Consider the following 13,365-nt stretch of genomic DNA (forward strand, 5'->3'; position numbering starts at 1 on the left):
TCTAAAAAGACTAAAGTTAAAGATGACACATTTCTTGCGTATTTTAGGCAAAAATGTATATATATATACAGTACAAACCAAAAGTTTGGACACACCTTCTCATTTAAAGATTTTTCTGTATTTTCATGACTATGAAAATAGTACATTCACACTGAAGGCATCAAAACTATGAATTAACACATGTGGAATTATATACTTAACAAAAAAGTGTGAAAAAACTGAAATTATGTCTTATATTCTAGGTTCTTCAAAGTAGCCACCTTTTGCTTTGATGACTGCTTTGCACACTCTTGGCATTCTCTTGATGAGCTTCAAGAGGTAGTCACCGGGAATGGTTTTCACTTCACAGGTGTGCCCTGTCAGGTTTAATAAGTGGGATTTCTTGCCTTATAAATGGGGTTGGGACCATCAGTTGTGTTGTGCAGAAGTCTGGTGGATACACTGCTGATAGTCCTACTGAATAGACTGTTAGAATTTGTATTATGGCAAGAAAAAAGCAGCTAAGTAAAGAAAAATGAGTGGCCATCATTACTTTAAGAAATGAAGGTCAGTCAGTCCGAAAAATTGGGAAAACTTTGAAAGTGTCCCCAAGTGCAGTGGCAAAAACCATCAAGCACTACAAAGAAACTGGCTCACATGAGGACCGCCCCAGGAAAGGAAGACCAAGAGTCACCTCTGCTTCTGAGGATAAGTTTATCCAAGTCACCAGCCTCAGAAATCGCAGGTTAACAGCAGCTCAGATTAGAGACCAGGTCAATGCCACACAGAGTTCTAGCAGCAGACACATCTCTACAACAACTGTTAAGAGGAGACTTTGTGCAGCAGGCCTTCATGGTAAAATAGCTGCTAGGAAACCTGCTTGTTGCCTGTCCTTAGCAGTGAAGAGACTTGTTTGGGCTAAAGAACACAAGGAATGGACATTAGACCAGTGGAAATCTGTGCTTTGGTCTGATGAGTCCAAATTTGAGATCTTTGGTTCCAACCACAGCATCTTTGTGCGACGCAGAAAAGGTGAACGGATGGACTCTACATGCCTGGTTCCCACCGTGAAGCATGAAGGAGGAGGTGTGATGGTGTGGGGGTGCTTTGCTGGTGACACTCTTGGGGATTTATTCAAAATTGAAGGCATACTGAACCAGCATGGCTACCACAGCATCTTGTAGCGGCATGCTATTCCATCCGGTTTGCGTTTAGTTGGACCATCATTTATTTTTCAACAGGACAATGACCCCAAACACACCTCCAGGCTCTGTAAGGGCTATTTGACCAAGAAGGAGAGTGATAGGGTGCTACGCTAGATGACCTGGTCTTCACAGTCATCAGACCTAAACCCAATTGAGATGGTTTGGGGTGAGCAGGACCGCAGAGTGAAGGCAAAAGGGCCAACAAGTGCTAAGCATCTCTGGGAACACCTTCAAGATTGTTGGAAGGCCATTCCCAGTGACTACCTCTTGAAGCTCATCAAGAGAATGCCAAAATTGTGCAAAGCAGTCATCAAAGCAAAACGTGGCTACTTTGAAGAACCTAGAATATAAGACATATTTTCAGTTGTTTCACACTTTTTTGTTAAGTATATAATTCCACATGTGTTAATTCATAGTTTTGATGCCTTCAGTGTGAATGTACAATTTTCATAGCCATGAAAATACAGAAAAATCTTTAAATGAGAAGGTGTGTCCAAACTTTTGGTCTGTACTGTATATATATATATATATATATATATATATATATATATATATATATATATACATATGCATACATATTTTACATTTTTAAAATTACAAAAAGGAAAGTGAGCCAATGTAAAAGTTTGGGCACCCTTGGAGCTTTGGATGCTCAGATAACTTTGCCTAAGGTTTCAGATCTTAATTAGCCTGTTAATGTTATGACTTGTTTTCTATCATTGTTAAGAAAGGCTAGGTGTTGCACATTTCCCAGCTTTATAAAAATCCAACCTCCTCCAGCCTTGTACCAAAAACAGCTGCCATGGGTTCTTCTAAGCAGCTGCCCAGCACTCTGATAATGAAAATTGTGGAGGCCCACAAAGCAGGAGAAGGCTATAAGAAGATAGCAAAGCATTTTCAAGTTGCCCTTCCTCAGTTCAAAATTTAATTAAGAAATGGTAGTTAACATGAATAGCGGAGATCAAAATAAGGTCTGGAAGACCAAGCAAAATATCAGTAAAAGTTGCTTGTAGGATTGCTAGAGAGGCAAATCAGAATCCCCGATTGACTGCAAAAGACTTTTAAAAAGAATTAGCAGACTCTGCAGTTGTGGTATATCGTTCTACTGTTCAGAAACACCTGCATAAATATGGCCTTCATGGAACAGTCATCAGAAGAAAACCTCTCCTGTGTCTTCACCATAAAATTCATCATCAGAAGTATGCAAAAGAATATCTAAACAAGCCTGATGCATTTTAGAAACAAGTACCGTTGACTGATGATGTTAAAATAGAACTTTTTGACCACAATACAAACATACAAAGGTATGTGTGGAGAAAAAAAGGCACAGAATTTCAGAAAAGAACATCTCACCAACCATTAAGGATGGGGGTGGATCAATCATGTTTTGGGGTTGTGTCACGGCCAATGGTACGGGAACATTTCACGGGTAGAAGGAAGTATGGATTCAATGAAATTTCAACAAATTTTTGATGAAAACATAACACCATCTGTGAAAAAGCTGAAGTTGAAAAGAGGATGGCTCCAACAAATGGATAATGATCCTAAACACACATCAAAATCCACAATAAACTACCTCAAAAGGCGCAAGGTGAAGGTTTTACAATGGCGATCACAGTCCCCTGATCTGAACATCATTGAAAATCTGTGGCTAGAACTCAAAATAGTAGTGCATGCAAGATGACCCAGGAATCTCACAGAACTGGAAGAATTATCCAAGTAAGAATGGATGAAAATCCTTCAAACAAGAATTGAAAGACTCTTGGCTGGCTACAAAAAGCATTTACATGCTCTGATACTTTCAACAGTGGATGCTACTAGGTACTAACCATGCAAGGGGCCCAAACTTTTGTATTGTCCCATTTTCTTTTTTGTCATTTTTTAAATTTAAAAGATGGCAATAGTTTTTTTTTAACCAAAATACAAAGGAGATTTTTATATTTGAGATATATTGATTAACCGGCTATTCTATCTGCTCAGATCCTCGTGCTTCATAACATACTGCCCACAGAAAAGACGTCATGTTCATAGGTCCGGTTCTCTTTAAACCAATCTGCATAACTGTAATTACTTAGTAATTACATTTCTCCATACCTATATACTCCACTTAAAATGCTTTGTGTAGCTCCTTAGCTTACAATTTTGTGCAAGTAAAAATGTCACAAGAGTGACTGGAAATAAATTATTGATAGGAAATTTACATGTATGCTGCGCTACTTAAAGATTTGTATAGTGATGGAAGATTATTGGTGTTATAAAGTCAGAAGATGTCTTCAATTAACAACTATAAATGTGAATATTTACTGTTGTCTAATAGACTCTTCATTGGAGGATCTTGAATCAAAATTAGAAATTTGCAATTCTTTGAAGGGGGCTTTCCATTCTTCTATTAGGGCACAAGGATTCTAGACAGGTGAGCACCCGACTCTGTAAGTCAAGGCATGGAGCCACACTAATACGGCAATTCTCACTCTTGGTACTTTTCAGATTTTCTATATCCCCTGCTATGTAGGTCTGGCCAAAGCTCCCTTAGTGATAATATCTAATATCTTGAGGTTTCTACAATATAATCATGTAATCGCCAAGCGGATTTTAATCTTTAAAGTGTTATCTTGATGAAGTCTTTCATCAAATATTGGTGAACCATAGATATGGCTGACCTGCATTATTGCTTTTATTTTTCTTTATTTTACTGTAATATTTAGACTATAAGAACAATGATTCTTACACAGTGATGGAAGAAGTCGTCATTTGTAGGGCGAAACACTGGGTCGGGCTACAAACTTGCCATGGGGTGGACTGCTCCATTTATTTGTTTTTTAGAGCTGTTTTAATTACTTTTGTGAGTGTAATAAATACCTTTCACTGCTTATCCTGTCTAATGAAGATCCACTAGACTATATTCCACTAAATTACTAGATTAATTATTACTATATTCATTATTACTAAATTACTAGTTTAGTTTAATAATCCATTAGACTATATTCCACTAAAATCCACTAAACTATATTGCATTTTATCAGTTTATGTTCCTTTTACCTGGATTTATCCACTTTACTTCATCTAAATCGTGACTTTTACAAGGGTTCCTGCAGTTTCACTACAGATTTTCTATTGGACTGATTAGTTGGAAATCAAGGACTGTTGACATTATCCTTTATCTGTATTAGGTGGTGAGCTCTCTCCCATTTCTGCCCATTATAGTAGCATAGTGGTTGGTTTGTAATTTTACTCATTTAATCTTTGGGATTAAAGGACTGATCCCTAACCTTGCATCAGCTCCATTGGGATCTTGTTGGGATTGATGCAATTACACAATTTCTTTGTCCTTATAGATGTAGCTCACATAAACCTAAAATTTCATGTTCCCTTAAAAATGCTTTTTATACACATCAACCAGTTTTTCAACTGATTGACGAATATGATAAAATGAAAGAAAAATGAAACAGTCCAAAGACGAAAACTCAACATCACTTGACTTCAGAAAAGAGAAATATGACACATATCCATTAAAACATGGATCCTAAAATAAATTTCTAGGAAATAGCAACTTCAAAAATATTACTATTGCACACCTTCCATCTGATGACGTGCGCAAGATTGAAAAAACAAGATATTACATCATGACGGCAGGAGTCCCCCATTACATAGGGAATGTATGAGATGGAGACCACCTTCAAAATATCAAAATCACAATTTTCTAATATATTTGGGACTTGTAAAGTTCAAATCATAATTGGTAAAGGCCGAAAAATGTTTTGGTTTCATCAAAACTTACTAATTTGACATTGGAAACATTTACATACAATTCATCATAACTGGTGAGGTTGAATACAGCTCCTACGTAACTCTGTTTTCCCCATATAAAAGATGGGATGCAGTTGTGATCCTCTTTATTTTCCAGCAGTTTGATTTCTCCTAGATACCTTGAGGACTTCTTGTAGACAACATGAGTCAATTCTTTCTTAGAACAATCTGTCCCCCGGAAGTAGATGGAGGAATAGAGGAAATGAAGGCCTGTTTTATTCACTATTAGGCCTCTGTTTTTGTATCGAATGCCTGCGGTAAATGCACGCCCAATTTGATCTTCCCAAATGAGTGGCAAATTTTGACTGTTCTTTCCTGTAAGATCAAAGTATTGAGTTGTTATAGAAAATATTTTGTTTAAAGTGACATTCTAGATCTCTAATAAGTCTAAAGAGTTTGATGTAACCCAAAAAATGATGCAACTTTTTGATATTCTCTAAGGATGGACCCTATATGGTTTTCGAGCTCTATATGTATAAACATTAATTCATAGGGTATCTTTACACAGAGTATTTTTCATATGGATTTCTTTTTGGATTCAGTTCCTAAGTCCAAATTAAATCTGTATGCAATGGATATAAATGGAATTCCTGCCACCACAGTCACATGACTTTTATTTATTTTACTAGCTTACATAGAACCATTAATTCCACGGAGCTTTACAGACATTATCATCACTTTCCTCATTGGGGCTCACAATCTCAATTCCCTATCAGTATGTCTTTGGAGTATGGGAGGAAACCGGAGTGCCTCTACGCATACACAGGAAAAAGATGCAAACTCTTTGCAGTCGTTGTCCTAAGTGAGATCCTAGATGGAATACAAACCCAGGTTTACAAGGTTACAGTGCTACTCACTGAGCCACAATGCTGCCCACTGAGCAAACATGCTGCCCAATAATATGCAATGGAAATTTTGTGAGCAGATGCTTAGCTGCCACGGGAATAAGTAGCTTGCTATTTCTTGCTAAGGATTCCACACAGGAAGTGCAAAAACAATCTATAGAGTGACAATGGCATTAACCATCATGTGGATCCATGGCAGCACAGATTGCAAATCCTTGACATATCCATGGCAGGAATCTAAGGGTTAGCGGTGGAAATTACACAATACACATTAGTTTTGAATCTTTTCTTTGAACCTATCCCTACAGAAGATGACAAGATGCCCTGATACAGTACATGGTTGATACAGTATAATTATCAGAGCTCTCTCCTAAAGCTGGACTACTCCTTTACTCAAGAAAAGGGATACAAAACAATTCCAGATCTGAAAAGAATGGAATTCCTAGATGTAGTGTGTACACCGTCTAGAGTAGGATATTTTTTTCCACTACATAAATAAATGCATATCATTTAAAGCAGCCAGATGCTCATCTTCGAAGAATGTATTAAACTTGTGCCTTTGCAATTCTCAATTCTTTAGCGATTGGCAGGTCATCTGGTCTACAATGAATGTACATTGATCAACAAAGTCAGACACTTGTGTGAAAAAGAAAAATATTTGGATATTAGATGAAACTGTCAGCAAAACTGTAATCATGCCCTCTGCTCCTTGACTGACAGCCTGCTCTGCAACGTGTGCAGTGTGTGTGCAGAGCAGGATGTTAGTTAAAGATCAGGGGAGTGATTGCAGTGTTCTCACTGTGCCACTTGTACTGCTCCAATTACTGGAAGCGAGCGGCTTTAGGGAGAATGTAACTTCATGTTGACTCTGCAGCTGCACTTACAATTAGACACATTTTTAGAACATCCAAGATTCCAAGCACCAGAGAAAATAGGGATTAAACATAACCTTCATTCCAATATTCCATCCTTACAAATCACATGGTGAAATACAATTGAGGTAGACAAGTGAAACCAACTTTCGGCCCAAAAGGGCCTTTTCCAAGTCAGAACTACAATAAAAATTACAGCTATTATTATTATTGTATCTCTGGCTTGAAAAAAGTCATTTTGGGCCAAAACGTGGCTTCACTTGTCTAACTCAATTGTATTTCACTATTTGATTTTTTAAGAATGGAATATTGAAATAAAGGTTATGTTTTATCCCCTTTTTCTCTGGTGCTTTGGAATCTTGAATTTTTGATGGCTTTGGACTTTGTGGGTGGTCTAACCGAGTCAGCACGGAGCTGCCACTGGCGCATGAGAAGGACTCTTGGACTAAGCACATTTTTAGAATGCTGTTGACCTGCAGATTTCCCCTACGGTTGCAAGTAAATACCATTTTTTTCCGACCTGCCATTTAAAATTCAGTAGTGATTTACCTGTGACATGTGCAGCTAACCTGCCTTCTTTTTTCTCTGGGTGTTTTTCCAGCCCTGCAAAACACAATGGCCAAAAAGTAACCTCCATGAATTCTGGAGGATTTCATATATGGAATTGAAAAAAATATTAAAGGAGTGTAATTTACCTGTTAGCTTTGCAGACGAAGGAGATAAATCTGCATCACTGGACTGCAAGAAAACAGAGATAACATCAGGCAATTCTCTGGAGGAATATATGTAATGATTCGTCATATTCAGTCCCATTCTCTCCAATTCAAATTCTCATTGGGGAATACTAAAGTCAGTGATCAGATCTCTAGCAGTGCCCTCTAGCAGTGCCTCCACAGGGGAAAGTAAGTATTACAATGCGCTGCTTGTGTCTGGGTCCTCCAAAGAGACAGATAATCTTTTTAGCCCATTTCTGAACTCATGAATTTATCTAATTATTTCCTTTACCCTACTAGATTTATTTTTTATTATATTATTTATTAATTCATTTTCCAAATTACACAACCATCAAAACTTTTAATAGACTTATTATCTAATCCACTTCTCAGTTAGATTCTCTCCTGGGACTTGGGCAGAATACAGACATTAATGAAAGCATCTGTAAACCCGTCAATGTGCAGTAGAGACTGCCAACACAACGGTCGTTTGCTCTCCCCATTACCAGAACATGGGGCATTGTATATGTATCATGTTGTATGGTAATAGCTTGAAGCATGGAGTTCAGGGGGCGGCAGGACTCTTTCGTATACTTATGATATTTTTCACCCTTCTCATGGAGGAGCAATTTGCAGTTAATGTTATTTAATTAGAACTTAATTCTTAAGCACTCAAATATCTAAACATGTGATAAAAAAAAACCTCTTATTAAACTATTAAAGGATTACTCCACTTGCCCAAAAAAAGCAAGTTATTACCTGTCCATGAGAGATTAGGGATAACTTTCTGATCATTTGGAGATCTGACCGCTTGACCCCCGTGATCAGTAAATTCTACCCTATCCCGTGAATAGGGGATAACTTGTCTTTCTAGGAATATCCTTTTAAAAAGATTAATTTACTGACAATTTAAGTAAGAATGGATCTTGATGAACACATGTCAAAAGGTTTTGCAACATTTGTCAAAAATATATATTGCCGCAATTGTATATAAACTCTTATAGGCGCTCATTAAAAAGAAGAAAGTTTGTTTCCTAAATTAATATATAAACCAACAGGTTGTCTTTGACACCTTCCTTTTACATTAATTTCCAATATTTGTCTGTACATTTCCTAGTTGTGAAGAAGACACTTAAAAGACCTTGGACCCATAACAATAGAGCTTACATATATATCATATGTGAAATATTAAAGAGATGAAGAGCAGCTTTATAGTTTATAACACATGGGTTACACAAATGCTCAATGACACACATAAAGGTCAAACTTTCCCATGCTCTTATAGTGACGGGAATGATTAGACCCCAGCTCTTCCACTTGCATGGGAAAAATATTAATGCTATAATTTAGCCATGTTTTAGTGAGTTTGAATGTTGTCCTATATCCTACTTTTTAATTTCATTATCTAACAACGTAATAATGAGCATAAATGTGTCAGTGGAGATCAAAGTTTTGTGATACTTTTTATGTTGGAGGATATGAGACCCCGGCATGAGCAATGATTTTTCAGACTTATTGAAGTTTATTTATGGCGCTCTTCAAAGTGTAACCAACATTTTGGAAAAGTTTTTATATTTTACAAGCGCTACATAGTGTGGCTGATTGGTGATGGTCCGGATACTGAAATCCCTGCCGATCTGCCAAAACACAACTCTGAAGTTCCACAGCTCTCATAGAGCTGTGTATGGACCCACAGACTTACTATTGGGCCTGCACACCTCATACAGGGACTGCGCACTTAGAGTTGTGTTTGACTGATCGGTGGGGGTCTCAGGATCTGGTCACCTACTGATCAGCAATGCTGTGCATCACCTAGCTATAATATATAAAATTACAGTTACACTATAAGTTTGCTTCATCACGCTTTATTATATTTTATATATATTCTGTCCTATACCCTGCTGTAAAGAAAAGTGCATAGTTCCCAAACTTGGGTATAACATTGTGACTTTGTTGCAATTAAAATACATTTATATTTTATTAAATTATACAATATATAAAATACATAAGATTATAAATTAGAACCACAAATTTATAAATATATCAAATACATATAAATTACACACACACATATATATATGCATACCGTATATACCGTATATATATATATATATATATATATATATATATATGCAGATATATATTATAGGACCGTAGTCACATGAATTCTACTGTCCATTAGGCAGGTGTGGAACTTTATTAACAATGTTAGAAACTATGTATTTTCCATTACAGCAGAATATAGTATTTAGCCTTCATAAGCATCAGTATGGTTTTCTATCTGAAATATCCATAAAACACATCTATGTTGTGTACTTTGGATAGTTCTCTGCAGACTAGAAGTGAGTTAATGATCAGCCATAAATAATGATGGAACCGGTAGTGGCGTAACTGGAAGCTCATGGGCCCCATGCAAAACCTTCAACAGGGCCCCGAATTATTGTAAATCTTTAATAAAATTGGTCTTTTCATATAGGGTAAAGGGACTTTTTGGGCCCTTTATGCTCCAGGGCCCAGGTGCAATTTCAACCTCTGCGCCTATTGTAGTTACACCCTGATAATTAATGTATGAGTCTATTAATTGAAGTAATTTTACTAATTTAAACTCATTGAAAGGATAAAAGTACAGACAAAATGAAATTAAAAAGACAAATTGGAATGACGGCAGAATGATAAATAGCAGGAAGCACTTGGACCATTCATGTTGTGCACGTTCAGAAATAGATAAATGACATCTTGCACACGGAGAATCTCAGAATGAGCATAGAAGAAAAGGTTAATATTAGTGTATGGTATCTCGTATCCAGGGAATATAGTATAACACCTACTGGATAGTTTCCCGGCACAGTATAATATTGGTTGGTGAACAGTAGGATCAGTTTCTTACAGTAGGACTTCTATTGGATACGTTTGCATGTTTTGCAGGACTAGAGAACACACAGAGTGGATTCCAGGCTATAATTCCTGCATTGCACCATTGTTTTGTGCTAGTCATTAAAGCTCGGTTTGTCCATTGATGATTCTACAAGTGCGTATTATAGAATTAACTAAACAGAAATTTAATAGTAATGTTGATACTGTATTTGCTTTATAAAAGTGAATTTCCACTCTGGGGCATTATTATAATTTAATTTACCGTATGTAAATAATGAATACTAAAAATCTGTGATCAATTGCTTAACAATTCTTTACAGTGGTTGAAACTCTTGTAAAATAGAGATTTAAAAGCCTTTAGGTATAAAGAGGTAAATTCTGAAATTCTGACTGCATCCATCCACCACTAGGGAGGGATTACGTTCCATAGTTACTTTTCAATCAAGCGAATGGAACTGTACTGCAATACCAAGCAAAGCTGCAACGAAGAAGTATTACAAGTGCAATTACGAACTAGTGTGACACCGGATGTGAGCAAGGATACCACAGTAATCGCACAAGCACCATAGCCCCTTCCAGCAGCCGATTGTTGGGAGTGCCGGACGACCATCACTGAACTAATGCTGATGATATGTGATACTGATAACCAAGGATAACCCGCATAACCAGAGCACCAGTAGCTGCTGGACTTCATACCCTGTCCTCTCCTATGACTTGCATTCTGCTGACAGATTTACATGGCAGCACCAAACAAGTTGAAGTTCCATACAGTTTTGCTTGTATATTACTGATTCACTGCCATAGCTGTGAAATTCTTGTAGGTCTATAAAAGGTGACCCCAAATAGTATAAATAGTAAAGAGTAGACAGCTGAAATTGCTTTGTATTAAATGCAAATTGCGTAAACCCTTTCGTACATGTTGCATATATGGAGCAATGACAAGGAAACATACAGTAAGTGCGTATACCTGTTTGATCTCTTCCAGCTTCTTCTGTAATTCTATGATTTTATAAGTTCCCAGGCCAACTCCTGCCAGTGCCAAAAGGACCAGGAGAAATATAAACACAAGATAAGCACAAGTTCCATCTTTGCGTCGCTTTTTCCTGAAATCTGGAAAAGTTGGTAGAGGTGGCGTCGGCTGCATTGTTGCATGGGTCAGAATTACAGGTCTTTCATGCTGGTTCATCCAAAAAACAGGTTCCTGTGCATATCTTAGGTTCTGCTGATGCATGTTTAATCTTCATGTGCTACAGATTTAGCTCAAGGAAGAAGTTATTTTTTTTCTCACTTTATAGTTCTAATATAGCAACGCCCGCCTTTTTACACCTTCTTTAAATTCTTCCCCTTTACTTCCCCCTCCCTTTTTGTGCATTTGCAACCAACATCCTCCTTGTGAAAGATCTATATGACTTGCTTTAATATAACTCCCACATGATTAGATGTTACTATAGAGATTCATCTGTTTGTTTAAAATGAAAAGAAAAAGTTTCAAAAAGCTAATGGTGTATTTGCACTGCATGATTCTTGGGAATGAGTATTACTAGGAACACTTGGCTCTCAATAATCGTGTAGCATATATTAATATTATTATTTATTTATATAGCACCATTAATTCCATGGTGCTGTACATGAGAAGGGGTTACATACAGAGTTATACATATCGTTTACAGTAAACAAATGTACAATGACAGACTGGTACAGAGGGGAGAGGACCTTGTCCTTGCGGACTTACATTCTACGGGATAATGAGGAAGAGACAAGAAGATGGGGGGTGCAGCAGCTTGGGTGGGGGTGAGGTGGCAGAATGGTTATTGCAGGCTGTAAGCTTTCCTGAAGAGATGGGTTTTCAGGTTCCGTCTGCAGGATCTGAGGGTGATGGATAATTGGACGTGTTGAGGCGTGGAATTTCAGAGGATGGGGGATAATCGGGAGAAATCTTGGAGGCGGTTGTGTGAGGAAAGAATAAGTGTGGAGGAGAGTAGGAAGTCTTGTGAGGATTGAAGATTATGTGAGGGAAGATACTGGGAGATTAGTTCAGAGATATAGGGAGGGGACAGGTTGTGGATGGCTTTGTAGATCAGTGTTAGTAGTTTGAACTGGATTCGTTGGGGAATTGGGAGCCAGTGGAGGGATTTGCAAAGAGGGGAGAAACAGGGGAGTAGAGAGGAGAGAGGTGGATTAGTCGGACAGCAGAGTTAAGAACAGACTGGAGTGGTGCAAGAGAGGTAGCTAGGAGGCCACAGAGGAGTGTTGCAGTAATCGAGGCGGGAGATGATGAGGGCATACACAAGAGTTTTAGTAGATTGAGGGCTGAGGAAGGGACGGATTCTGGAAATATTTTTGAGTTGGAGGCGACAGGAGGTGGCAAGAGTTTGAACGTGCGGTTTGAAGGACAGGACAGAATCGAGAGTTACGCCAAGGCATCGGATTTCAGGTGAGGGAGAGAGCATGATGCCATTTACCATAATAGATAGGCCAGGTAGGGGAGATACGTGAGGTGGAGGAAAGATGATGAGTTCAGTTTTGTCTACATTGAGCTTTAGGAAGCAAGAGGTGAAGAAGGAGGATATGGCTGATAGACACTCCGGGATTCTGGACAGCAGAGAGGTGACATCTGGGCCAGAGAGATAGATCTGAGTGTCATCCGCATACAAGTGGTACTAGAAGCCATGGGACTTTATGAGTTGTCCTAGGCCAAGGGAATAGATGGAAAAAAGTAGGGGCCCCAGGAAAGAGCCTTGAGGGACTCCAACAGAGAGAGGGCAGTGTTGTGAAATTGGATTTTGGGCTCCCCCGGTGGCCACTGGTGGAATTGAACTGGTGTGCATCATCCTCTCTGTTCACCTGTTTCCATCAGGATGTGGGAGTCGCTATTTAGCCTTGCTCCTCTGTCACTTCCATGCCGGTCAACATTGTAATCAGAAGCCTTTCTGTGCATGTTCCTGCTGCTAGACAACTCCCAGCTAAGTTGGACTTGTCCTTGTTTGTTTTTGCATTTTGTTCCAGTTCACAGCTGTAGTTTCGTTTCTGTGTCTGGAAAGCTCTTGTGATCTGAAATTGCCACTCTGAT

The 13,365-nt window shown here is 38.2% G+C and overlaps 1 protein-coding gene across 1 annotated transcript; it reads right to left on the reverse strand.

The window, feature by feature from the left end:
- Positions 1–1,776: 1,776 nt before the first annotated feature.
- FASLG (Fas ligand) lies at positions 1,777–11,548 on the reverse strand. Its single transcript, XM_077278904.1, has 4 exons — positions 11,263–11,548; positions 7,404–7,446; positions 7,258–7,311; positions 1,777–5,306 (listed from the first exon to the last, which is right to left on the reverse strand). Exons 1-4 carry the CDS (start codon positions 11,524–11,526, stop codon positions 4,915–4,917), a joined length of 753 nt encoding a protein of 250 aa, XP_077135019.1. The 5' UTR covers positions 11,527–11,548; the 3' UTR covers positions 1,777–4,914.
- Between the last annotated feature and the right edge of the window lie 1,817 nt (positions 11,549–13,365).

The sequence above is a fragment of the Ranitomeya variabilis genome, chromosome 8, assembly GCF_051348905.1.
Source record: "Ranitomeya variabilis isolate aRanVar5 chromosome 8, aRanVar5.hap1, whole genome shotgun sequence".
Taxonomy (NCBI): domain Eukaryota; kingdom Metazoa; phylum Chordata; class Amphibia; order Anura; family Dendrobatidae; genus Ranitomeya; species Ranitomeya variabilis.

Bases quoted from the DNA above. Each gene is read 5' to 3' on its own strand.
- FASLG (XM_077278904.1), bottom strand. From the start codon at position 11,526: ATGCATCAGCAGAACCTAAGATATGCACAGGAACCTGTTTTTTGGATG. The intron at 7,447-11,262 runs GTATACGCACTT...GTTTTCTTGCAG, and splicing joins AGCTGGAAGAGATCAAACAG to TCCAGTGATGCAGATTTATC. The intron at 7,312-7,403 runs GTAAATTACACT...TGTGTTTTGCAG, and splicing joins TTCGTCTGCAAAGCTAACAG to GGCTGGAAAAACACCCAGAG.